Source organism: Daphnia pulex, chromosome 3 (genome assembly GCF_021134715.1).
Source record: "Daphnia pulex isolate KAP4 chromosome 3, ASM2113471v1".
Lineage (NCBI taxonomy): Eukaryota > Metazoa > Arthropoda > Branchiopoda > Diplostraca > Daphniidae > Daphnia > Daphnia pulex.
This window is the reverse complement of record NC_060019.1, coordinates 6780879-6799466: the sequence shown is the minus strand read 5'-3', so window position 1 is coordinate 6799466 and position 18588 is coordinate 6780879. Positions and strand designations below refer to the sequence as shown.

Sequence of the window (18588 nt, the reverse complement as noted above, 5' to 3'; positions counted from 1 at the left end):
GTTTTGCATCATTTGCCCGCGCCGAAGGTGTATAAGTATTGATGGCCTAACCGTGAACGAGCCTTTCCGCGCAGAGCTCAATAGAGAAAAGAAAAAAGCCTCCAGCCGTGGCTGCGCTGAGATTAGTCCATAAAAGGATGGCCGTGTGTATTTTCCCACGCGTTTAGCGCTCCGACCGCGTGAGTCTCTCGCCAAAAAAAAAAAGAAAAAGAGAAAAAAAGAGAAAAAAGGTGCACAGCAAAGAAATAAACGAGCCGCCGCATATTAGTCTGACTCTCAAAATATGCGTTCGTTTATAAGCGTGACAGTTTGCGGGCGGGCGGCCATCGTCCGAGCGCGATCTTTCTATTTCAGGACAATTTTTCCTCATCAGTTTCGAATCATTTTTTCTCGCCCGCTGATATGATGTCCCTAAAATGCAGTCGACTCGAAAATCTTCCAAGAGGAAACCCACAATTTTCAAAATCCACAAACAAGCGCCAAAATGTAACACACGGGCAAGTGGTATACTATATATATAGAGTAATATCCAGAAGTCGTTTCTGGAAATTTGAACGCTGGCCGAGCATGAAATCGAGAAAAACAAGCGGAATGTGACGTGGGGAAATGACACAAAAAAAGGAGTAGTAGGACGGGTGTTTTGACGATAGATCATTCCACTCGTCACATGACATCATCGGTTGCGGTACAGAGTCTGCCGTCTGTCGACGCGTACATGTATGAGAGAGCACAGGGCAATCAAGTCATCGCTTAATTGTTCCGCTTGACGAGCTCGACATCAGCAGCAGCAGCAGCAGCTCGAAATGCTCTTGCGTATTATGAAGATATCGAAATGATAGCCCGCCACCATACGTCCGGATGATTCATCACGGGGCGGTGAGTTTCGTGACGTTTTCCAGACCGAGATAAAAATTCCTTTTTAAAATAAATGAAAAGAAAAAAAAGAAAAAGGAAACTGAAACATTTTTTTTTTCTGATAGACCTTCCAAAATTGTGTAACAAATTTCTTTTTTGTTTTCTGTTTTATCTCAATTTACTATTCACATAACATTCGAATGCTTTTCTGGATGGCATCATTAAAAGGTCGGTGTCGAGCGAAGATAAATGGAACCTTTGGACATCTTTCCTTTATCTAAGAAATTCTATTTGGAAAAAAATTCAACAAATTTCCCAATTTTTTAAAGAAAGTAAAAAGGTAAAAAGGCCGTGAGGGAAAAAGAGATAGGGCGATATAGTTCCGGGACGTGGCGTTATGGGCAGCACGCGACGGCAGTGTGCTGCTGCGTTGTGTGTCGGCCGTTTCGTGCGGTGATGGACGGGAGTGTGACACGTTCACCACCTGGGCACGATTTCACGACCTCGGCCGCGTGCCGCCGCCATTACACACACACACACACAGACACATTCACTATTACACACAGCTGTATATCGTAGATATCATCCCCGGCTGTTGTGTATGTGTCAGGAGGTTATAAGGACACGTTTCGTATCTTCAAAATTGGATTCCCGCCCACCTTCTTCTTTTTTATTTTATTTTTTGGATTATTTCATTTCCCTAAAGTCATCGTAGAAAATGGCGATTTCTCGGTAGACACTGCAACAACTGGTGGAAGTTGTTCACATTTTGAAGGCGCGAGATTTAAATATTGCTGAAGGAAAGAGTACGTGGAAATGATTTATCTTTGTCCGTGTTCCGCACACAAGTGAAAGGAGTACGTCTACAAAATGGAACATAAGAGAGACGCGTGTCATTTTTATAAGCGTCGTAAAAAAGAACTTTCGCGTTAGACGCATGACATTTGAATGATGATAGCGCGGGCAACACGGCGGTGTTTATAAGCCCAGCTCTATCCGGAATACGTACACAAGAGGGTCGATTTTTTTTTAATCGAAGAGTGTGTCATTGTGAAGTGAAGGAGCCGAAGTCACAGAAATACAACCAAAATATTTTTCATTTCTTCTTTCTCTTTTTCAGTTTTTCAGTTTTTCTGGTTGTATCATTTTTCGAGATCAGCTGGCAGCTCAAAAGTTTTTTTTTCTTTTTCTATTTCTTGTTATTTTGAGTTCCTCCTTCTACTTCTTCTTCTTCTTCTTCTTGGCCTTTTTCCCCCTCCCCTCCTTATCCCCTCCCTAACTCCCACCCCACCCACCCCCCCCCCCCCACCCCCACACACAGACACGAAATCTCGTCGTAACAAAAAGGACCGAACGCCAGCCGAGACCGCACCAGTCGGTCGGATCACTTCGTAGCCAACGGTTCGATCCCGGACAGAACGAACAAAACATTTTTTTTTCCCGTCAAAAATTTAAACTTTGAATTCGATTCCGTATAGTTGGGAATCTAAATCCGAAAAATAGTAAATCGTCGAGACAAATTTTATTTGCAGAGTTTGAATAAAATTTGTGGTTTTCTACGACCAGGAAAAAAACAACCGAGAAGAAAAGAAAAAACGTTTCTGTGCACATTTTGAAATTTTTTCGACCGAAGTTTATATATTTTTGATTTCCTGTTTCTTTTCTTTTGGCCACCGCTGCCCTCCCTCTAACAACAACAACGAAATATAACCAGCAGGTTCCCATTGGGAAAACATTTCTGAAAGGTATTCATAGCAACGCCGTCGACGACCAGCTCAACCACCTGTAAGTCTCTCTCTCAAATATTTCCATGTTTTTCTTCTCTCTTCTCTCTGTCTCGTTCTTTTCTTTTTTCTTGTTGTTGTTGTTGTTGTTGTACACAGACACACACATCGGTTCTTTTCAGCCTTTTATGGTGTGTGCCCGTGGACGATAATCTCGAAAAATGCGAGGCGAAATGAAATAGAGAACACACACACACACACACACAAACGGCGTGAGTGTATGGAGGGATGCCTATACGTCGTATGGAACACACGACTTTCGGAGCTGGCCGTCTCTTGCTGCCCAGCTTTGTAACATGTAGAGGGGCTCCCCTTTTTTTTTTTTTTTCTTTTTCCCAAGTTTTCCATACGAATGTCTTTTCCATATGGCAAATGAGAGAGAGAGAGAGATCCGGCTCGGCTGTTTTGTAACAACCAAAAACAATTTGAAAATTTGTTGGAGAGAGTGAGAAAGAGAGAGAGAGAACTTTCACCTTTGACCGTCCGTCCTCCTTTTTCAACCGCATAGATCTTTGGAATTTGCTTCAATACGAGTCGACCGTATTTGTCCTGTCGAGAGTATCACGCAGAGCGGAGAACCTGTAAAAAAGGCCCCGTAAAACTTCGGTATAATTGCTTCATTTTCGGCGTGGAAAAGAAGAAGAACTATCTAATTTGGACGACAAATGTCTCTCTCTCTCTCGCCTTATCGACTATTAGCCAATTTCCTTTTTCTTCTTTTTCTTTTCTTTTTGAAACGAGCGCAGTCAACAGAGAAAGCGATAAGTCATCGAGTGCAGTTGATCCAATCCCTCGGCTCGATTTCTTCCGAAAATTTCAAGTGAAATAAGCCGGGCCAGCAATATAATATAATAACGAGAGTCCGTGGAAGAGAGAAAAATCTAAAGAGGCGGGCAGGGCTAGCTCTGAGCAGACGCGCGTGACTTTGCATCTCTTGTAAATGTAAATATTCCAAAATATTAAACGTTTCCCGGCAGCAGCAGCAGTTGCCTTTTTCTCGCTCCCCCATTTCATTTCGTGATATAATATAGAAGTTATAGATATACTGTAATATTCCCACTTTTTTTTTTAATCAGATACAAGTTCAGTGATTCGATCGTAACCCGTTTCAGGGTCCGTTCGTAAATCAAACGGATACGTAATAAATGGCCGGCGTAGAAAAAAATAAAAGAAATAAAATTCGACCATAATCCACGGCGCCGGATATATTTAGATCGCCATTGATGCGAATTATCAACGACATAAAAAAAATTCGGCCCCTTTTTTCCTTTATTATTTGTTTCCCCTTAAGAAAAAAAAAAGAAAATGTATGGAAATCTTTTCCTCTCCTCTTCGGTTTCGTTTCGGTCATTCGAAAAAAAAGGGCGGGCGTAAATTTATGACACGAGACCTGTCAGTTTTACGCAACAACAACAACAGCCCCGTGTGTGTGTGTGTGGAACGAACGAGAAACCACAAGCCATCAGCTGAGCAGAGAGAAAAAGATTTTCTCGTCCAATTTCGGAGTTTGGCTGCTCTTTTCTCCATCTCAATAGAGACCAGCAGTTTAATTGCCATTTTTTCTTCTTCTATTCTTCTTCTCTCCTCTCCTCCTCAGATATGTATATAAATCTATATAAAAACAGGCGTCTGCTTTGCCTTTTCCAACGTATTATCAGATAGATGTTCGTCGATGCTGAGTGGTTTCTATTTTTCCCTTTTTATCCCGTCGAAATCTCTAGAGCGGTCGACGCCCATCCCAAAGAGTTGTTGTTTTTCTCTCTTCTCCACTCTTCTTCCATTGTTGATCCACATTTTTTCTTTTTCTTCTTTTTCCCTTTTGGAATATCTGAATTTCTTTTTTTGGCATTTGTGTAACAATCCCCTTTTGAGCGCCATATTTATAATATTGTCACGGGTAAGGAGGTTAACACGTTCGGTTGGAAAGAGCGACCAGAAGCTGTTTGATAAACGTGAAACAAACAGACTGGAGGTCGCGACTCCACCACCGACACACACACCAACACAGTAAAAGAGTCCAATCAACACAGACAAGAACAGTGAACAACTACTAACTAGAGAAAAGTCTAAGAGAAGTCCAACACCGAGAGACATGCTAACCCTTTTTGTATCCTCAGTCAACGTCGTTTCGTCCCCAAGAACTATTAATGTCAGGCGTCGGAGAATCGTCAACTTCCCAGGATCAGAATCGAATGGGAAACGTCGATTCTGGGAACTAATCGGTCGAAACGTGACAATATTCAAATCTTATTATATCTTGCATAATATGTTAGAACTGCGCTCACACATGCACCGGACATATTTGCGTGCGGTTTTTTTTTTTCAAATAATATCAACGACCCCCCAGACAAAAAAAAATGTTTGAGACTAGAAAGATGACCGTGTACGCCGTGTGTGTGCTATTGTCGGTGCTGTTGCATCATCGTGAGAGTGAGACGGCGAAGCGGATTCGCTCATTAATATGGTATGGGTCAGAGAGTTTGAGCTTTTTGCGCATAGTCCCGAATTATAATCGTGTGGGTATACATACACACACACACACACACAGCACATCCGCCTACTTTTTATTCATGGCCGAAAAAAGTTCGACTCCGATAATTTTTTGTTTTTTTGTTTTTTGGGATGCGACCTTTGGGAGAAAAAAGCGACGAGTTAATTGTGTGTGTGCACAAATAGGGGAAATAGAGAGAGAGAGAGAGAAGGAAAGAAGAAAAAAAAACTAGTTAGCACAGCGTTACAAAATTCGGGAGGGTTGAAGCAGGATTTCACGCACCTGTTGGTTCGTTCGTTCTCTATACTTGGGAATAACTTAAAGGTAACCCGTTAACGTATGCGTCATTTCTTCTATCGAGTTTTTCTTTTCTTCTTCTTTTTTTTTCACCAATCGGCGTACGTGTTGTCAACAACGCCCAAGTGCAAAAAAACAGAAAGAAATTTCCACACATAGTCGGTGAGAAACAAAAAAAAAAAAATTTCTTAAATTAATTTTCAACGTGTGTCGAAAGGTGCTGCTGGAGCCACTCGACTGGATATATTTGCGAACAAACAAAAAGAGCTGGGGAATTTATTTTTATTTTTTTTTCAGCTGCGTCATCCGTTGATCAAATATAAAAATAAAGAAACGAATCAATAAAAAAAAAGTTGATAAATCAGCCAAAAATCTCTTTGGATTTAAAACCGACAGCTCGGAGAATGCAAAATAACCGTTTTGAGGTTAAAGAAAAGAATAGTGTACACATGAATTATTCAAATGGACAACAACAAAAAATTGGGATGTATAAGGAAATCGTACAGGCATGTGAATGCCACTTGGCCATCACACATTGAGATTTCTAAAGTGGTTTTTTTCTCTCTCTTTCTCTCGTCTCTTTCGAGTGGCCGGGAGAGAAGGTGAGACGGAATAAGTAAAAAACTTGACTGGCAAGTTGAGAATTATCAATTGACAGGTGACTATATTGCTTCTTCTTCCAGCAGCAGGTCCCTCGCATACATTTAAACTGGTAGATGTCAAGTATGTGTTAGGAATAAGATGGCGAACTCATTTCGATCGACCAATGCCATTGCAGCAGCAGCAGACAAGCTAGCTTCTCCTTTTTTTATGATAACGAATTTTTATTGCAGATTGTTCTGTTTGTTGGTTGTGTCGGGGTTCTTCGTCTCTCCGTCGGGCGTGTTATTCTATATCCAGCGGTTGCTGTTGTTGTTGTTGTTATTGTTGCTCTTCGACGGACGAGGTACGTGGAAGAGCATCTCCAAATAATAATAAAGGAGGTCTTGGCCTTATAGAGAGAAAATAGAAGAAGAAGAAGAAGATAGAAAAAGAAGTCAGACGGCCAGTAGAAAAAGGAGATTTTGACGACCGTGTCACGCCCAGCTCGTCGTCAAAAACGTTGTACGTGTATAGACACAACCAGTCAGACTCTCTCGCCATGTTTTGACTCTCTGAGAGATGATGGCGATCGAGTTGGCTGCTGGCAGCAGCCGAACCAAAACAGCTGCGCTGCTCCTCAACTGTAATAACTATAACAATCTCGAACGGAGAAAAAAGTTGTCTCGACCGTTTGATATGCCACAAAAAGAATCGAAAAAGATTCCGGAGCTTATTCGATGGCTCGTCTTGTGGTCGATTTCCATCGGATAACATCGAAAAAAATAACAACTATAGAATACAACTTTCTTCTTCTTCTTCTAGTCTAGATGATATTATATTCCTCCGGGTCTTTTTTAAAGAGAGAGAGAGAGAGAGAAGCACGGCTAATCTCTTTTCGAATTCATTTGCAGACACACTCTATTATTATATTACCTGCTGGCTCTGTCTGCTGTGGTGTTTCTTCTTTCCTTAACGTGGCGTAAAAAGGTCCATTTACAAGTGAAAAGATAAAAAAAAATAAACCGGGCGCGACAGACAAGCGATAACAAACCAAGAAAACCAAAAAATCTGGAAGGAGAAAAAAGAAAGAAAATGCCGTCATCACGATCGGATAGAAATGTCGGGATACCATTCAATCGGCGGGAATTACAAAAAAAAAGAATTTTCCACCAACAAATTTTATTTTGAAGGGAAGAAAGAAATAAGGGCAGGGCAGCAGTACTAAATGTTTGAAGTATATATAGAGACCACAAAGAGTCTAACCTGCTGCTAGGAATTAAAGAAGAAAGAAAATACTATATAGAATTATAGATATATATAAAGGTAGAGCTTTTTATATCTGTGAATATAAAAACAAAATTTCTTTTTTTTTTTCTTTTTGCCTTTTGGTCGATTCATTTATTAAAGGGAGAGAGAGGTCCCCAGCGCCTTATATGGCCACGCAGTGTGTGTGTGCATGTCTAACTGTTAGGTGTAGAAAATGGTGCTGTGCAGCCAGAGAGCGCGACTCTCGTCTTCTAAACTAAAGATACTCTTGTTTGCTGCAGCTCGAGAAAGTACCTCAGGGGCTGCTCTGGCTGTGCTTCTTATATTTTCATATATATTTTCTGCCAAAAAAAATAACACACAACTCGAAAAGAAGAAGAAGAAAAAAAAATGTGTATTCACGTCTCTAGTTTATTTCACTACTTAAGACTCGGGTTCATTAGATAAAATATGGGCTCAGAACTCGCCACCCGAGGGCTAATATGCGCACTATATTTATATTATATATTTTGGTGCATGGCAGTTTCTACAGTATACATATGCACGCAGCTAGCAAACACACATATTGGGCGGTGCTGCGTTACAGAAGCCTTGAGAAGTCACCCGGACGAAAAAGGGAAAAAGACGCAATAAATCAGCAGATTTAAAAAAAATAAGAAATAACGCAATCACGCAACTTGATTTCTTTTTTGCGCCCATGAATATTATACACTATATATAGAGTGACGTGTACTAACGTGTCCTGAAAGCCTACATACATGTGTTCCCCTATGTATTGTATGAAATAATAAATGACGTCACCTTTGATTTGAATCAACAGGATCAGAAAAGAAAAAGACAATTTTCTAAAAAAAAATCGCCATCATGGACTCGAGGAAGAAGATGAGCTTCTCTTCGTGCAGCGTCGAGTTCATTTACATGGTGGCCTCGCCGCCGTGTCGGGCCGTTTGGATGTGCATCAAAGAGCTCGGCATCGACGTCGACATGCGCCACATCGACATGTACAAGAAAGCCGAACACACTCAGCCGTGGTTCGTCAAAGTGAGTGCCCGCAACCAATTTCGCCCAGCCATCTATTTTCCCCCCTTTGATTAGATTATTGGCCGCCCGCTACCTATTGCGGTTTGAGACCATTTCGCTCGGGGAACCCAGATCTACGGAATCACCAGCGCAAGTTCTTGCAAGCCATCCATTCAATGCAAAACGCTAAAATGAAGCATCGTAACTTGATGGACGACCTTCAAGTCCGCAACAACCCATATAACAATATGGACGACCAGGTATAACCTCAAATTAAATTTTAGTAAAGTTTAATTAAAACTTGGAAGCAAAAACTTGATCACAGAATGCCGCCAATAAAATCACTTCTGAAATGAATACACACCAAAATGTTTTGGAGGAACGACTGAGCTCACTGGAAAATAAGTTGGTAGTTCTCCAGGAAACTCTAGCAGCTCTGCCGGAAGAAATTTCGCGTCACTTGACTATGACCCAACTCAATAATTCATCTCGCAACCTTGGACCCTATTTTCATAACAACCAAAACCGTGGTGATTTATTCTGATTTATTTATGCTCTTCACTCGAGGAAACATATGAACTTTATATGCTTTATATATGCTGTATCAGTTAAAAAGGTTCTATTGCATGAAATAACTTACATTAAATCGAGCATTAAATCGTCGGAAGAGTGAGTCGTTTCATCTGAATTCTCAACGCGAGTGTCAGACCCTGTCTGACCCTGTCAATATAGCATCCGTAGCCTACTAGCTAGCGTAACCATACATGTTTAAAATCACGTTGTTAACAAAAGGTTGTACGAGTTTCAGTAACTGTACAATATTATCCTACCTAAAGGGGAATATTTTGGCTAAAACATTTTTCGAAGTGAAAGTAGGCCTACTAAAATTAAACTTTTACGGATAAAAAAACATGCATCTGCCCAGATTTGGGCCGTAACCCAATCTTCTCCGCCGTTAAGCGGTAGTGACGACTCAGAGAGCCATAGCTCATGTTATACTGAGTCGCAGGGAATTGTTAGGAAGACAAGACATCAAAGGGTGCTGGGCACTCCTGGACGAATTATTTCCGAGAAACTTCTTCCAGGATCGAACTGAGGACCTATTGCGTGTGAGGCAATCGTGATTATCACTACACTACAGATGCGATAAAAATTGATGGCACCGTATGGGATGTATGCTACGAGATAGATGCTATAGCCATATCTATAGCCAAGTTCTGACCAGAGAAACCAGGGAATCACAGCGGGAACATTTCATGACTATTACTTTCAATAATGCTAAGAACAATTCCTTCGGAATGAATACATTAAAAAGTTGTTTGGTGACTTCCGACGAAAGTCGGAATTTCTTTATTCTAAATGTAGTGAAAGTCTAGAAAATGTAATGTTTGCACAAAAAAGGAAGCCTTGATCTCGATTTGTTTTCTCAATCAAAAAGGAATCCTAGCGAACATCTCCAGTATTTGTCGAGTGATTGTTTCAACAACTTCTTTTGCCGGACCAGTGTGTTTTTTTTAGCAACAGCAATCACAGATTTGTCGAAAATATCTTCCAGTTAACATCAAGGATAATGGCGAAGGGGAGTCTACAATAATGATGTTAAATTAATAACATGCAGTGCGAGTTTTCTATGGCTGCCATTGAGGATGAGGACAGTGAAAGTGAAGAAAATGTAAGACCAAGTGCTGGAAGATGCAATGGAGGAAACCCTAATGCTCTTAGAGAAATCACAATCAGCGCTACTGCCTCAACTGCAAAAGTGAAAAGTGATTTAGCCAGCGGAGCTGAAATCAAGTCCATTACGTCATATTCTGGTAGTAGAACAGCTGTTAGGCCGCTTACAGCAATGGGCAAGAATAGATCAAATGCCGGCTACCAAATCGGTCGACGGAAGAAGCTCTTCGAGAAACGGAAGCTGATCAGCGATTTCGCCCTCGTTTTCGGCATATTCGGTATCATCGTCATGGTTATAGAGAGTGAACTGGCAAGCTACGGTTTCTACACCAAAGTATTTTTTATACAAATTAAGCTGTTTTGAGTTATGGCAATTGACTGTCCAATTTTGAACGATGGCAATTGACTGCTTCATTAAATGTGTTTCCATTTGTTTTTTTTTTTCTATAGTCATCGTTATATTCTTCCACCTTGAAAACGCTGATATCAGTCTCAACCGTGGTGCTTTTGGGTTTGATAGTGACTTACCATGTCTTTGCAGTCCAGGGATATGTAGCTACGTATTATCCTATATCCATTACTTTATTATTTTTTTTTATGATTCAAAATTTTTGGGTGACTTCCGGCTAACGATAAATATTATATTATTCCCTCGGATATTTCTCATACAAAATTGCGTGGATGATTGGCGGATCGCCATGACGTGGAAACGAATAATTATTCAAATAACTTTGGAATTGCTCGTCTGCGCCGTCCATCCAATTCCTGGCGAACTAAATTTTTTTTGGACGAGTCAGGACATCATCGGCTTGGGTGCAGCAAAGAAAATGACCCGGCTGAAGATTGTCGCAGTTGTTTATAAGTCCGTTGTGGTAAAAAAGCGTTTGCAGGGAGATGCCACATTTTTGGGCAGTAGACCAACAAGTATCACCACTGTTCACCCGATAGCCACGAGTGCAGTCTTTTGAATAAGCAAAATCTGCTCATTCCGAGAGAAATATAAGAAAAAAATCAATGTTAATTACAAATTATCTTTGATGAACATGCAATCGTCTCTTTTAAAAATCTCTTCTTTATTTTTATTTTAGATTTATAATCTTAATTTACCAGTGAAGTTTATAAGAACGAAGAGCGAAATGACCAGAAAAAGGAAAACGGGAGACATTCTTGTGGCCATTGCTGCTATATACAATCAGAAAAAGAATTTAAAATTTAATAAAATGCATTTTTTTATTTAATCATTTTTAGCTTAATGCGAAATTTAAAAAAATTCTAAATTCACGTCACACGTCACACAACACGTCGTTTTTTTTAAATTTTACCTATTATTGGTTTGGCTGCTGCTGCCCTCGAAGACAAATAGTGGTGTGTTCGAATTGCTAAAGAACTTGTGATTATTTCAAACGAACTAGTCGACCTTTTTATACTCGCATCCGCGAAAGTGCTGCTCCGGGAACCTAAACCTTTCGTTCTATATTTCAATCAAGTTTTTGCGCTCCTATTCACACTCTGCGAATAGGAGGAGCGGATGTATAGATAAGCAAAATAGCCACTTGTTTCGTTTTTTCTTTCAGAAAGACCAAAGTTAATATACAAAAATCATCCACACACACAAGTTAGAGCACAAGGGAACAACAAACGCTGAATTCAAATAAAAATAAGATTGAAAATAAATTGTTTGTACGAGGAAACGAGATACAGCAATCTCCTAACACACCCAAATACGGATTATAGCAGCGGTATAGAGTACCTATTTATACCATTTTCAGTGCTTTCAGAGTACTTCTTACGCTTAACACGAAAAGCATGAATGTAATTATTTTAAACACTGAAAAGGAAATAATCATGCCCATATATAAAGTGGAACTTAAACCACATATATGATAATACATATCGTGTCGTCAGTGAGTCTAAAGTGAGTAAGTACGGCAGAAAACGATCATGGGTTTTCCCCGGTCTTCCTTGGAAATGGGACAAACAATTTCTTTTCAAAAGCGAAGAAAACCCAGGAAACAGGTTTTTGTGGATGTGCACGTTGATCAGTAGTTCCGTCGTTTTAGGAGTTTTGACTTTTTCTTTGAAAATAGGACGATTTTCTAAATGCTTGGGTACTTGCCTACTTGGGGCACGCGAAAAACACGATAAAAACCCGGAAGCGCTTATTGCCTTATTCAGAGCAAAAATTTAGTTGAGAGGTGTAGAGACCAACAATATGATTCGATTGGAGAAATGAAGATCATATTTATTAATTTACGTTGAATAAAACATTTGTATTTTTTTTTAATTAAATCTTATTGATAATAATATAGCCTACCAAATTGGAAAAGTAACATTTTTGGGCTGGGCAGCAGTTGTAAGTAGGTTCACCTATATAATGGTCCGTACGCCGGCAACCTTCCGAAAGCTCAAATGCACATAGGGCGTTTTAATAAAGGTCTCCTTTGTAAAAAGGAAAAATGTCCGAAAGTCTTTTTGTAAGGTATTTAAAAAGAAATCCTGATATGTAAGCGCGGACTTTGAACTAAATAGGTTTTGTAACTTATGTTGTACGGGTTAGAAGTACACGCAGGGTACGTTGTATTAGGCGATAAATTTATAAATTGATATATCGCCAATGCATCTTATAAATCGATTTCTTATTCAGATGTAAATAAAAGTGAACCTTGAATTAAAAAATCTGATTAGCCCAAAAATGTTTTATTTTTATTTTTAAATATGGGTGGAAAAGGAAAAGAAAAACAAAAGAACACCATTCCGTTATTTTCGGTTATTTTACAATTATTTTTCCAAGAATATTGCAACTTTACAATTTATTTCATAACAAATCTCAAATTGGCATAGATAGCCATTCCCGGGAAGTAATGAGATGCCCAATAGCGTGGCCATAATCAAAATAAATGTCAATCATTATGTGCATACAGGCCTAATAATCAAACACAATCAGTTTGCGTATCGTAAACGCCATCTCATGGGCGCACGCGCGCTAGTATAATTTTTTAGCTTCTACGGCCGTTTAGTGTATCTTTAAGTCCCTATCGTGTAAAAGATCGATTTTTTTATAATCAACCTGTTACAGGTGTGTTAAGTCTGCGTTAGGCACTGTATTCTAAGTCCACAAGGCGTATGAAATACACAAGACGGGAACGGTAAGACCTTCCTCCACTCTACTCTCGACTCGAATGCCGTTCACTCCGTGGCCCTCTGGCGTAAGCCTTTCGTGCGCCATCTGTGATCGCATTCAATACATCACAACTCCTCCCGAGCCCTCGCTCGGTACAAACAAACGGAACAAACAAATAGAATGATGATTCCATGAATACATCCAATGGGAAGCGAATGTCGGCGACACTTTGGGGTGGATAGGGGACACTTGCATATTAAACGAGCACAAATGATCAAACGGGGATGGTTGTACGACATGGAATAAATTACACAGATGTGATGACCCTCTGCTTCCGGACGCGAGTTCCACGGCGTGGGCCGTCCGGCGCCGGAACGATGGGAGGCTGTTGGGTTGATGCGGGGGGAACGATGACATCCGCTACCGTGGGCGCGCTGCCGTCTGCCGATGGGTTGATTCGGACGATCGTCGCCGTCGTCTCTTCTTCCGCCGGGACCAAGGGGCGGAGGAACCGCCGATTGCGCCACAGGACGCTGCCACTAGCAAATTTGATTCGGTAGGATCGGTAGCGGCCGACCGCCACAATGACGCCCACATGAGTCCAAAGCTTGGAATCCGGGTCTTGGATCCGTACCGGCGTGCCGATCCGAAGTGGTGACAATGGGCGGGTATGAGCGTCGTACCGAAGTTTAGTTTCAGCAGCCGCCGCCGCCTGTCGCTCCCGTGCTATCATGGCGTCCTTCCATTTGGGAGCGTAGGATGATCGATGCGCCGGGACGATGGAGCGGAGTTGGTGGCCGAATAAAATTTGTGCCGGTGATGCACCGCTCTCGTGGGGGGTGTTCCGAAACTCAAGGAGCCCCGCTAGAAATTCTTCCGATGATAAATCTCCGGTCTTCGCCACTAATTCTTTTATCGCCTTCACTGCTGCCTCCGCATGGCCGTTGCTCTGGGGGTAATGAGGGGAAGAGTTACCCCATGCCACGCCCCAACGTTTCAGTGTCTCTTGGAAAACTCCGGCATCGAATTGAGGTCCATTATCCGAGCGGAATCGCATGGGCACGCCCAGCTCGACGAAATTGTGCACGACTGCCTGGACTACTTCTCGCGCGGTGGGATCGCGTCGCCACTGGTGGACTACCGGCCAACCCGATAATCTGTCCGCGTATACCAGCACATGGAGGTTTCCGTGCTGGAATAAGTCGGCCGACACGTCTTCAAATACGAATGTCGGTAGCGGGTCTGACATCAGTGGCTCCTGGCACTGGCTCGGTCGCCTCTCCTGGCACTTGGAGCAGCGTTCGACGAGCATCGTGACGTCGTTCGATATTCCCGGCCAATATACCGTCTGCTGGGCCCGTCGTTTTGTCCGGACGATGCCCTGGTGGGCGGCGTGAAGTTTTTGGAGAATGTTACGGCGAGATGAGAACGGCACCACGATGCGGGATCCAAAGAGGACAAGGCCGTCTTCCGTAGACAGTTGGTGACGAATGGACCAAAACTGACGTATGTAGTTCGTCACGCGGGCACGGTCCGTGCCGAAACCTGATTCGACTGCCGCCACTAGGGCCGTGTAGTCCGCGTCTGCCAAGGCGGTGGATCGCAGATCGGCCAGCAAAGCGTCCGGCAAATGATCCGACGGGGCCGATTCGTCTTCAGAGTTGCATACAGCCGCGATCGACTGAATCACCACATTCCGAACGGAAAAATCAAGGTCTGCACCCACACGTTCATCTTCCGGCGCTGGGTCGTTGACTGGGGCCCGTGATAAGGCGTCTGGAATGGCGTGCTCCTTCCCCTTTCTCCAAACGGTTGTGAAAGAATAGGGCGACAGTCGCTCTTTCAGACGCTGTATTTTAGGGTTGTCTATAGCATCCAGGGTATGCTTGTCTAAGATTGCTACGAGGGCCTGATGATCCACCATCAGGGTGAAATTTGGAAGACCAGATAGGTATAAGCGGCACTTTCGGATCGCCCACTCGACTGCAGCCAGCTCCAGCTCCACGATGGCGTATCGTGATTCGACATCGGAGCACCAACGGGAATTGGCATCCACTAGACGCCAGCCTCCGTCGTGTCGCTGCATTAGCGCATACCCCATTCCGTTCTTGCGCGAGGCGTCGACTTGGATGACTGTTTCACGGTCTGGTTCGAAATGGACCACCACGGGCGGGGAGATTAAAGCCAACTTAACGGCGGCGAATGCTCGGTCATGGTCCGGCGTCCACACGTATGGGTTGCGTGTGCTGAGAAGAGGTCGGAGGGGTTCCTTGGCCGCTGCCACCTCCGTCGAAAATCCGGCGAGTTGCTCCACCAAGCCCATGAATGACCGTAATTCTGAAATATTAGTCGGCCGGGGAAATTGAGACAGGGCCTTTAATTTGGCCTCCTCGATGGTGACTCCGCCGTGCTTGATCTCGTATCCAACCCACGACACACGATGTTGGGCGAAACGAAACTTTTCTTTGCTGAAGGTGATCCCGGCGTCGCGTGCCGCTTGAAGAACTTCACACACTCCCCTCACGTGCTCGGGGAAGGTACGATCGAAGCGAAGCAGATCGTCGACCACACGCACCGTATTTGACACTGCGGCGAACGCAACATCCGCCCTCCTGTTGTATTCGTCACCCGAGCAACTGAGGCCCATGGACGCGCGGAGGAACTTAAAACGGCCCCCACGGCGTCATAAAGGTGGTTAAATGTTGACAGGAGGGATGGAGGGGAATTTGATAGTACCCGTTGGCGGCGTCGAAACTGGTGTAGAATCGGCACTCGCTGTCTATTTCGGCGACCGCATCACGTGGAGTACGCGTAGGGTGAGTTGGCCGCAGGACGAACTTATTTAATCGGGTATGGTCGACACAGATGCGGATCTTGCCGGTCTTGGCATTCCTAATCACCACCAGGGGGGCGGCCCATTCCGTCGCTTCGGTCACTGGCACGATCACTCCCTGCGACACCAATTGGTCCAGCTTGGCCTTCACTTCCGGACGATCACTAAATGGGATTGGTCGGGCGCCGTTCACATAATATGGCACTGCATCGTCCCGCAATTGAATCATCATATCTGGCCCCGCCATTGTCCGTAAACCATCTTCCTGGTCAAACACAGAATCGAATTCTGCTGCGATAGCCGCCTCGATTTCTGCGATCTGTTCCACTGATGGGTCCAGGGGTAAGTGAATGCCCCGTAGAAATTCCCACTCTGATGGTTGAGACGGCTGATCTGCATCCTCTGTCGGCGAAATCTGCACGGACTGAATTGGTGTCAGTGGCTGTGGGTAATCCGCATGGATGATTGCAAGATTCACGCAATCCAAACGGCAGATGAGCATTCCGCGTATTTCCGGGCAAAACACCACCGTCATACGGGTACACCGACCGCCATAACGAACGGAAATTTCGTGCTGCCCGATGGATAGGAGTGGAGTGGACCGGTCAGCCATGACCAGTTCGAAAGGGGAATGCAATAGGTCCGCTTCGGTCATACCTAAAGCCGCCATGACATCGCGCCCGGCCACGCTCACCTCTGCTCCAGGGTCGGGGATTGCGTCATCAATTGTCGCGACCGACGAGCCGCTCTCGTCCAACAAAACCTCCAATGTGATGGTGGGGGATCTGCGTTGCCGATGGTTGGCTTGCACGTTGCCAATAGTAATGTGACCGACTTTTGATTTCGATCCGCCGCTGCCGCCACCGCCGCCGCTGCCGCCACTGCTGCCACCGCTGCTGCCACCGCTGCTGCCTTTGCCGCCACCCCCGCCGCTCTTTCCTCTGTCGCGATTGGGGCACTTTGGGGCAAAATGGTCCGGTTGACCGCATGAATGGCACGTGCGTCCTATGGCCGGGCACGTAATCCCAGTGGAGTGCGCTGCGTGACCGCATGATTTGCATTCGTTTGCATATGGGCGCTCCGTGCGATTGCGTTTGTTCTGGATCAATGATATGCCGGAATGGCCACTTAAAGAACGTTCATTGGCCCGTGCGGATTCTTCACTCCTGCAGATGTTGACTGTCGATTGCAGGGCGGGAAATGGGCTCATTGCCAGCAGCTTTTTCTTGGTTTCAGCATCTCTCGTGCCGGCAATGATGCGCGTGACTAGACGGGTGTCGAAACAGGTTGCACATAAATCTGCCGCTTCAGCTAAGCTGCGGAGTGCGATATAAAAATCGTCGAACGTTTCCGATGGACCTTGTCGCCGTTCTTCAAAGGCGACTCTGTCGAGGGCGATGTTACGTTTCGCGCGGACGTAATCGGCGATGCGATCCAGTACCAAATCCGGAGTGGTGATCGTGGTGGGCAGTATACCCAGCGCCACCTCGACAATTTGTTGCATGGCTGGGTCCAGGGCCATACGGAAAGCCGCCATCTGCTCCGACCCAGGATATGTTGCCAGCTGGCTTAGTTCGGCGAAGTCGTTCCAACGGTTCCTCCAGGACCGCAGGAGGGGAATGGTGACATCGCCGTGGAGTTTTTCCACGCTAGAGGTGTCCAGCCGCCGTCGTTGAGGCGTTGCCGGAGTAACAAGACCGCCGGCGCCGCCGCCAGCGCCACCGCCACCGCCACCACCAGCGCCACCGCCACCGCCGCCACCAGCGCCACCGCCACCGCCGCCACCAGCGCCACCGCCACCACCAGCGCCTCCACCGGCCGCCGTGATCAATGTTTGCAGTTGACCAGAAATGGCCAGTAATTGAGCCTCCAGGGTGTCGATCCGGTTTCCGGCCGCCGCCGCCGCCGCTAACGCATCCGCCGCCGTTGGTGCCGCCGGTGGTGTTGCCATTGCGTGTGTGGCTCGCAGACGAGCACGGGTGGTGATGGGTGAAGTAGCGATATGTTGCTTCCTTTTGGACATAAACGGAGCGCGAGTAGAATCACAGCCGCTCACTGGCCACTATGTTCAGCGATGCTGTGTTACGCAGAATATACGATGCAGGGATGGTACAAAAGGCACAGCGACGATTTTGCACCGTGTGTTGCGCCACCTGTTGGTCAAAAGCGAACTTCGTGGGAATACGGAACAAGCAGGCACAAATAAGGCACTAATAACACTCGTCGCACAGAAAAAGAAAAAGTCGGGTTGAGAAATTAACTCAGCGAGAAAAGTAGTTGGGGCCTGATATGCCGTGACTCTGATCTGCCGACATAAACGAGGGGCTGCAAAAACCAAGATGGCGGCGCCCATAAGCCGCGTGCGTTGGTCGGGTTCGCACCACAAAAAAAAATGTCGATAAATCGAGAAAATTCAAAGCAATCTGAAATGCCGCACAACTAACAGTACGGGGACCGGCACATGAGTGACGCCTCCGACAGAGTGGCCTCCTGCACTATCAGGAGTGGGGATTCGATCGTCAAGGCAAGATGGCGGCGTACATGGGCCGCATGGACGAAAGTCGAACACTGAGGGCGAGGAACACAGGGAAACGCAGGGTTCACTAGAGTCACGAAAAAAGTACACCACTGTGTTTAGCAATCGTAGGTGCGTGAGACCAACTGC

At 44.7% G+C, this 18588-nt stretch overlaps 1 protein-coding gene and 1 long non-coding RNA gene across 3 annotated transcripts; one reads left to right on the top strand and one right to left on the bottom strand.

Moving 5' to 3' along the window:
* Nucleotides 1–2218: 2218 nt before the first annotated feature.
* Nucleotides 2219–10937, top strand: LOC124190352 (small conductance calcium-activated potassium channel protein-like). 2 transcript variants are annotated; one of them, XM_046582977.1, is made up of 5 exons: nucleotides 2219–2640; nucleotides 8096–8555; nucleotides 8621–10303; nucleotides 10420–10514; nucleotides 10625–10937. In XM_046582977.1, exons 3-5 carry the CDS (start codon nucleotides 9908–9910, stop codon nucleotides 10935–10937), a joined length of 804 nt encoding a protein of 267 aa, XP_046438933.1. In that variant the 5' UTR covers nucleotides 2219–2640; nucleotides 8096–8555; nucleotides 8621–9907. The 2 variants fall into 2 exon arrangements, with proteins under 2 accessions (XP_046438933.1, XP_046438934.1); XM_046582978.1 differs by having other exon boundaries at nucleotides 8621–8825; nucleotides 10625–10753.
* Nucleotides 10760–11397, bottom strand: LOC124190353. Its single transcript, XR_006872944.1, has 3 exons — nucleotides 11292–11397; nucleotides 11077–11151; nucleotides 10760–10948 (listed from the first exon to the last, which is right to left on the bottom strand). It is a non-coding gene; the product is annotated as an uncharacterized LOC124190353 (long non-coding RNA).
* Nucleotides 11398–18588: the final 7191 nt, after the last annotated feature.